The sequence below is a fragment of the Egretta garzetta genome, unplaced genomic scaffold, assembly GCF_000687185.1.
Source record: "Egretta garzetta isolate BGI_Z169 unplaced genomic scaffold, ASM68718v1 scaffold79, whole genome shotgun sequence".
Taxonomy (NCBI): Eukaryota; Metazoa; Chordata; class Aves; order Pelecaniformes; family Ardeidae; genus Egretta; species Egretta garzetta.
Window position 1 is genome coordinate 505,502 of NW_009260791.1, and position 9,208 is coordinate 514,709.

The 9,208-nt window shown below is 34.6% G+C and overlaps 1 protein-coding gene across 1 annotated transcript in view; it reads left to right on the plus strand.

Moving 5' to 3' along the window:
* The window catches only part of LOC118453084 (centrosomal protein of 128 kDa-like), a 25,580-nt gene extending 20,959 nt beyond the window's left edge, over nucleotides 1–4,621 (plus strand). Inside the window, exon 5 of the mRNA XM_035902025.1 lies at nucleotides 4,437–4,621. Coding sequence (XP_035757918.1) covers nucleotides 4,437–4,543 — 107 coding nt within the window. The 3' untranslated portion in view covers nucleotides 4,544–4,621. The remainder of the gene's footprint in view (nucleotides 1–4,436) is intronic.
* The last annotated feature ends 4,587 nt before the right edge of the window (nucleotides 4,622–9,208 follow it).

Consider the following 9,208-nt stretch of genomic DNA (forward strand, 5'->3'; position numbering starts at 1 on the left):
TACTGGGAAGCTATTCAGTAAGTTGCATTCTATGTAATAGAAAGTCCTATTTCAGGTTTCATTGCACTTTCAAACCTTTGCATCTTTGAATGAGTGCTACAGTGCGTTACTGCTCACCAGTAAGTCCTGAGTTGATCCAATGAGGTTTAAGAGAATCGGTTTCTTTTCCTTTCAGAATCTGTAGGTTGTGATTAATATCTTTTTGCAGAGCATACTGAATAACAATAGTGGGAATAAAGCATAAGAGCAAATGCCTCCATCTTATCTGTACTTCAGGAACAGTTTCCCCTGACTCAGAGTTGTTTTGCCATTTTCCGTCACCTCATCCCTGTCAAAGTCTTGTAAATCAAAGTACAGCTCAGCCTGGTTAGGGTATAGAAAAGAAATAACTCATACCTTGCAGGCATGTTGGACTACATGACCTCCAGCAGTCCCTTCCAACCTCAACAACTCTGCGATTCCGCTGCAAAAAATTGCTGAAATTTAAAGTTGCAGCATAAATGTTCCTAAAATATTACAATATCTTTATATTGCTTAACCTGAATGGAGCTTGCTAGGACTTTATTGCTTTACTACTGTTTAATCAACTTTAGGCAGTTGTCAGAGAAATAGGATATGTGATCTGAATGCCAATCTGATGAACCAGTTCTGGGTATTTATGCTCTGATGAAACTGGTTTTTACCAGCACTAAGCTTTCTGGAGTTAAAAAAATAAGTGATGAACGAAAGACAGTAATGATTCAATGTTGATCATTATGAAATTTTTGCAAAGTCTTCAGCACTTGAGGAAGGCTCCTTTTGAAACCATGTTCAGTCATGGCTGAGGGACTTTTTTTTTTTTTTTTTCTCGCTTAAAACTTTTAGGAAGGTATTTTCCACATCATAAATTAAGATGATCTTCATATTTTCCAAATCCCAGAATGGTTCTGAGAGTGTTTTTAGTTTTGTTCTTTTGCCCAGATGGTAAAGAGCTATTTTTAAGAATAATTTTTTTTTTAAGCAAAAAAGTAAGAAAACAGTGAATGTGTTTCACTTTTTCCTCTTTTTTTTTAAAGGGAAAGGAGCTGGATACAACAATCTTTAGAGTTTTTGTTTCTTACTTCTATTTTATAAAAATCCATTAGTTAAATTTTCTGAGGCTAAAACAGAGAAGTAGGCATAGAATATTTTTCCTAATCCTGATTTGATTTGACTGTGATAGAATGAAGGTGGTGTTCTTAATTTCTCACTCTGCTGATTCTTTTCTCTGAAGAGTTAGTGCTATTATGTGTCCTTTATGCTTAGTAAGTAAGTATCAGAACAAGTCAGGTGCCCGTTGAAGATGCCTGGTGTAATTTTAGACGTCATAGAGTATGAGTATACTTCTAGCTGTTGTTCCAGGAAGGCATAGGTTTCCCACAGGTCCCACCACATCTTTTGCAGCCCTTTGTGGATGTCTGTGGTAGTTTATGACACTAAGGTATACGAATTACCACATAGATTTTGTTTAGTGACTGAATGTTTTACCTTTATTATGCACCTGATCTCCGTCGATCAAATCTGTATTTTGAAGTTGTTGCTATAGTTCTTGAGGACAGTGAAAATTCTGCAGTGGTGTTAGCATTAAGGAGCTTTTCTTGTAATTGCCAGTGAGTGGCAAATGATAAAATCAGCTACTTCAGTCATGTTAGTCACATAAACACTATGAACTTTTAATTTCAGTAATGATATTAATTAGTTATAATTTGAGACTTTGACAGTGAAGTATAATTTGAGGTATTTTGCTCCCAAACCTCCTGTAGCTTTTAATAAATCTATCTATAAATGTCATCACCTATTTTCTGTGATTAATTTATCTCTGTACTTCTTCAAAAACAGAAGAATGGGCTTTTTTTTTCATTTACCTTTTGGAGCAGTTTGCAAGCCTTTGTGGTTTAATGTTTCCCCACTCCATCTCTCTTAAATTCATGAAACCTTACAGATTTTAGAGTCAATAAGTAGTACTAGAAGCTCACTTCCCAATGTGGGTCTCTTACAACTTGTAGAGAGCACCAGGGAGGAGAGCAGACATGTTTGATATGATTTAATTTATCTGCAAGGAGGATCCTGGGATTTAAGTTTAAAATTGGTTGAAGAAAGAGGGACAAAACATGAAAAAATAAATGAAGGAACAACAATCTGCTTCCATATATATATTTAGTAAAAAGTTGCCAATGCACACGACAGTTAAAAGGAAAAGTAATTAACATTAGCATTCTGTTTTATGCCTGCTTTTCATGTTTCTGGTATGATTTCTACAATTATAACAGCTTTTCCATAAAAAACTATTTTAAAGGTGCTGTGGGAATGAGCTTTTATTTCTATATCCATTTTCTTAGAAAGCAAGTTTAACTGAGAAAATAATTTATACAAGGAAGCATTCATTAGACGTGGTTTGCAGTCTTTATTATTATCAGACCAAAACAGTTGGTCTAAAAAGTCACTACTAGTTGTTATCTAAAGAATAATCCTCAGAAGTTGTTTTTCATGGCCACTGTATTTTTCTTAAATTTTGTATTGCAAAGGTCCCTAGAGTTACACATGTTTTGCATTAGCTTTGTGAATTGGGTCCTGCCTTTCTCTTTGTACAGTTCATCATTTCAAGGTTTTAACCTGGATGGTTTCCCAGAAGCCATATGGCTTTCAGGCTTTCTATTGTTGTTGGGAATTTATGTTGCAGGGCTTCGTAAGCTGTGACTTTATGGATAAGAAAATAGCCACCAGTTTTCCCAACTTCTGTAGCTGGGATCAGTCTTTTCTCTGACCCTCTGGCTCTGGTGATACACAACACTCTTGTGTCAACATGGTATATAGTAGGAATGATATCATGGTTGAATAAAATCAAGTTGTCCTGAATGTTGATTTCATTGACATAACAATTAACTCCTGCAATGTATGCTAATGTCTGTCTTTATCCCTCTATGTATACTTTTTTGTAAGTTCTTAAGACTATTTCTATTGACATCTATAAATAAGTAAATTAAAAGTAAAAAGTCATTATAACACCATGATGGTGCAGGACATGATTCTAGAAGAAAACCTAAGGCTGCTCAGGGATAAGAACCTGGAATGATTGGAAACTTGACATGGTCACTTTTAAAAATGCAAATTGACTTAGTTTAGCAATGATTTTTCTTTATGATTTTTCACTTTGAATGCTGAGCACAGGAGGTACTGCTGAAATAACATACAGTAGCATAGTTTTGGACCAATGCTGAAAGCTTTATGCTGAAAAATGATAACTCACTGTTTTACTGATGTCCGAAACACAGTGATTGCATTCTCCTTCTGAAAGTGAAAACATCTCACTCCTCCAAATCAAACTGTGAAGACTTGCTCCCTATTAAATAACTTTTGGTTATATACTGATACAATTTTACTGGACTATTAAAAATTGCGCTCTGGGTATTTATTACAATCAATCAGGAAGGACCACTTATCTTGCATGCTTATGCTATAAGGAAGGTCATTAGAAGAAGGGTATGTTGTATAAGCTGATATCCACTTTCTTCCCCTTAATTCCTGACTTTTGTTAAATAACTGCTAGATGTTTGGATATTTGGATTTCTTTCCCCCAGCACTTTATCATAGGATGCTCTGTCAATTCATATGGTCTGGATTTTGATGCAGTATAATGTATTTAGAAATAAGCATTCTATATGCACCCTGCTGGGAATTTATATACACGGTATGCCATCCTGTGAACACTTGTTCAGTGTCACTTGTTGACTGTAGTCTATGATATTGGTGAAGATATTCCTTTGGGAATTTTCTGAGTGGTTAGTTTTGCCTTATTTAGACAAAAATGCTGGAAAATTAAATGGAAAATAAATGTTAGTGGAGTTATCAAATTTTTAAAAATGCAGTTTACATTTCTTCTATATAAGAAAGCTCTTGGCCATGCCTGTGTTACATAGTTTCTCTAGAAAAATAAGTCAGTTTCTCAATTCATAGCATTATGATGGCGAAAATCTTTTTAGTAGGGCCAGCAGTGACAAGACAAGGGGTAATGGTTTTAAACTAAACCAGGGTAGGTTTAGACTAGATATAAGGAAGAAATTCTTTACAATGAGGGTGGTGAAACACTGGAACAAGTTGCCCAGAGAGGTAGTGGAGGCCCCATCCCTGGAAGCATTCAAGGCCTGGTTGGATGGGGCTCTGAGCAACCTGATCTAGTTAGCGGTGTCCCTGCTCCTGCGGGGGGGTTGGACTAGATGACCTCTAGGGGTCCCTTCCAACCCAAAACATTCTATGATTCTATGAATATTGAATATTTATTAATAACATGTTACTTGCTGTGTAAATCATAATATTGTATAATGAAAGATATGTTTCATATAAACACTCATGGTCAGTCAGCAAAATGTATGTGTTTCTCTGAAATTGTGTAATTACTTTTTTGTCTGACTTATTTCTAGCACTTATGAAAAAAATGGTTCCTTTTGATACAAGTGCCACCAAGGAAGATTCCATTAATGTTGCCATCAGTGAAATGAAGCTGCAAGCAGAAAGAAGGAAGGAGTAGAACATTTTGCTAAAACACACCAGCTTTCTCTGTGGTAAATTCCATTCCACTCTTTTTTTGGTTTTGAACAGTAGTAATTCCATCTGCTATAGGAATGACGCACCCTTAATGATTCAGCTATTGCCAGACACTTAAATGAAAGAGCACCAAGAGTGAGTCTAATGAACTCTTGAGATAAATTATGTAACTTGTAAACCAAAAGTTTTCTGGGATTATGCTATTCTCTTGGATTTGTTTCTGCAGTCCTTCTAAACTAAATTTATTGTATTCCTGAAATATTGTGAAATGAAAGACCTGTGACATTATTCTTTGCTATGAGCTTATTTCCCTCTGTACAGGAATCATTCTGACATTTGTTTTTTTTATAAAATTTAATAACATTATTAATAATGAAAAAATATTCAGAAATTTCCTTTGTCCTAATATTTATAATGGGAGTCATCATACACTGTTGTGCAGACATGTTTGTGATTTTAGGTTCTTCAGTTTGCAACAGTCATTTAAGAAATTAGTGATAAATATTAAACAAAACCAAACTTCCTGAAAATCAGTGAAAATTCATATCATGATTTCAGATCCAGCATGTCTCTATGATAAGCTGTTTAGAATTATTCTTCTGATCAGAACAATTTTGTCAGGTGACCTCTGATAGGGCACCTGAATCTCACTGATCTGTATGAAGCATGTTGAAGGGCACTGCTATGTGGCTGTGAAAATTTCAGTAGCAGGGTTTAATGATCATTTATTTATTCTGTTCTGTTCTCCATTAGAAGAGATGTGTCGTATTGATTTTAAAATGTTATGGAAATACAATATTGCACAGTTGTATTTGTTCAGATATCTCTATTCTAGACAAATTGGATACAATTCTGCATTACTGTGCTCTCACACAGCATGTCAGAGCAGAATTTTCTGCTGTCAAAAGAAATGCAGGTGTTTCTGATGGTCCTTGTTTTATTCTCCCCTCTAGTGCTTCTGGCTGAATCACTATGAATGTGCCTTAAAAATTTGCCAATTCTATCAGGATACTGTAGCAACATGTACACCATTGAAACCATTTTGTCTTGTAGTCTTCTTTCATATTTATGAAGCTTTCTTCTCTGAAATACTGTCTTTTTTAGCACTATAGGTGTCTCAGACATAATTCACAGGTCACTGTGCCATCTGAAAACAGGACTTTTTTTGGTTTTAATTTTCTGAAGAAGGTTCTGCAGTCCCAGTGGGTTCTCTGGTCAGTGCACTTACTTGACAATTTCCTTGTATTCAGCCTGTTTCAAATAGAACTCCTTGCTGAGAACATCAAAATCGGACAAGGAAATGAGAAAAAAATTGAATTAAGTTTCCTTTCATTTTCTATACACTTAAATTACTTAAAATTAAAAAAAAATCTAATTTGGTTAAAGTTTTCTTTACCTTTTGTATGTGTGTAATGTTGTGCATTGTAGTGCTGACATTGGCTTTTTGCAGACTTCTGGCACATTTGCTCATTCGGAAGGTCAAGAAAGCAAAACAGGCACATCCATCTCTTCTGATCTCAACAGCAATGACAGGGCCAAGATAAAAACATAAACAAATAAACTTCTACTCTGGAGAAGGCAGGACAAATAGAAACCTGTTTCTGTCATGGTCTACAAAGAGTGTGGGTATCATGAAACAGTGTTTAGCCCAAGCCACGGTTACCATAAACTAAACTTACTCTAAGTGTATCCAACATTTGTAATTTATTTTTTTAATTAGATCAGAGCACAGCTGGAAATATGGTGCTTGAAATATTTTAGCTGGTTTGTCTGGTGAAACGTTAAAAAATTGCAAAATAAAATGTCATGAGTTTGCAGACTTTGATACCTACAAATTATGGCTAAAAATATAGAAAGGTCATTTAAAAATATATTATAAAACAGTAAATCATGCTCTCAAAACACCTCATGTTGTAATGAGGCCTGATGCTTGGATTGCCAGTGGAAAAATGTATGCCCGACCCACTTTACTGAGGTTGAAATTATTTTTGATGTAAAGTGCCTGTTGGTAAATGAATGGGGCTTTAAGAGTCTCAGCTGAGAAGTAATACTCAGAAAAATAAAGTCCTTTTTTGCTGAGGAATTGGTGAAAATCTGGCTATTGATTGCTCTTGCCATTTTATGTATTTATACATTTTTTTTCCTCACTTGTAACTCAGAAATCTGAAGTATATGTCCTTAAAACAGTATAAGTACTGCTTTATAGGGTTATAAAAGTAAGGATAAGCAGTCTGAACTGCCTCATTATTACATCAAGTATGGAATCGATTTTTATACAAAGCAGGACATAAATGTCTACTAGGTGAAAAATTTTGGGTTTGAGACTTTAAATATGCTCATTGCTTAGTATATTTGCCTTTGGCCATGTGACTGGGTTTTCAACAGAGTTTTATATCCTTTTTAAAAATTTTCTACAAGGGCTGAGGGAACAGAAGGGAAGAAGTCAAACCACAAAAAAAAAAGAGAGGAATTTTTAATGAGTAGGCTTATGGACTCCAAAGCCAGGAAATTCTTTCTTAAATTTACCCTTTTGGCATGGCAGTCCAGATAGCATGTAATATTTGTCTCTCTTCCACCTTTGATAGAGGTTCATATTACAAAGTGAATTTTGTTTCCTTTTTACTGAAGGCTGAAGTTCCGTTCATGACATTACGTGAAACTGTCCCTTTGTGGTTTAAGAAATAATATTTTTTCCATATTACCCTGAAATAGATTTCTCTGACCAGTTTCAATTTTTAAAGTAGAAAAACAGATAATTTTTTTAATAAAACATTTTGTATATTTCAAATCTTAAAGATTGCTGTTCCTTCGGGTAATCAGATTTTTTTAAAACTTTAACCCTTCCATGATCTGTTCCTTGGTTCTTGCCCAGTAGTTTTCAATAATCAAAAAATGTGGTATCACACCTTAAAATGGTGGTTTGTTTCTTTGTCCTGTTCAGCATTTGGTAAATCAGGTAACTTTGTATGTACTAAGTACATACAGATTTAACAAGCTAATATCAGGCATCCATGGGTTTTTTTACTGCTGTCCTGGAATAAAGTGTGCTTTCAATATTGTGCTTTCAGAAATGCACTGGCCTTTATTTCAGCATCAAATAATTGTCACTTCAATAACCTTTAAATTTTATGCCCTTCAGTTCCTTAATGTTTTACAGTACCTATTTTTAATTACTTTTGACATGGTATTTACTAAATATACAAAATAATTTATTTTTATTATGTAATTATGTTCTACTAAGAAGAAGCATCAAAAGAAAAATAAAACTTAGTCCAGGATAAAAAACTAAGTTTAAAGTATAAAGCAAAGCAATTTTCTTACATTTACTTTTAAAATTTTTGATGGAAGCCAGTCTTCAGTGGTGGTGAAAGTACTCCTTGGATATTCAAACCTCAGCCACATTTTTACTAGCTATCCCACCAAAGATACATTAAAAGGGCAACAAAGAAAATACTATTCTAAACTCCATTTTCGAGCTAAGGAATCTGCGTATCAGTTCATCTCTGGTTTGCAAGGCATAGTCTCTGCAGTGTGTAGCACTGAATGGATTTTTCATGAATGAAAGTGCCAATATTACCTTGCAAGTAAACAAGTTGGTAGTTTTGTAACACTGATACCACTTCTATGGCTGAAAGTTGGTAGTATGAAACCCGAATACATTCTCATATCTACAACATGCAGTAGAATTTATTCATAAATTTATGTGGGACTGCTTGTTACAGTCGAATTTTACCGTGGCTCTGTTAAATTCTTCATGTTCAAAGTGTGTTAGTAATATATTTATCTCTCCCTGAGCCCTGTCTTCATCTCACAGAAGTAATTGATACTCGCGTTAATGTGAGCTGCGTGCCAATATCTGAGGATGCAGCCTTGTCAAAAATGGATGTGCAGGAGGACATCACATAAATTCCTATGGTTTTGATTTAATTGTAGAATTTAGAAGCAGATGTAGAGGAAAACTAGTAGTAGAAGGAATGGAAAGCAGCTCATGATTAAATCAAAATTTTATTCTTAGTGTCTTAATTTAAAACCTGCTTTAGAGCTACTATTTTCATGTAAGTAAAAGTGATCCCTAAAGATTCCATCTTGGATAAATTATTTTTTTACACACTAAAATTCTTTCTACTCTCGCACAACTCATCTCAACTCTGTACTGTAAGCATGTCTAGGCTGTTGCGAGTATGAACTGTTTTGCTTTTCTATGTAAAGGACTACATTAAATTTTAAATCTGAAGAGCGTTTCAGTGCTGTATACAGAAGTACAGCAGAGCAGAATCTGATAACCTCAGTCTTTCAAAAGTCTCCAAACTAATGCCTCTGGGAATGTTGACTGATGAAAAATGAAAGATTGCTGTGGTTAAAATACAGCAACATCCAGCATTTATCATTTGTGCCAACAACAGTAGCTCTTATGTTTCTAAAGCTGAAGTTGCACATCTGCCATTTCTCAGGCTGTAAGAATGAGATTTTCTGTTCCCTTGCCTTAACAGTGGCAAAATCTGTAATATCATGAGCCTTCAGAAAATATGCAGTGATGATATTTTTAAAATTTCTAGTCATTTTATTTAGGTACCTACTTGGTGCTATTGGGAACCAAATGTTTTTGGAACCTGATTGTTAACATGTTTTCATTAAAGTAATACATTTA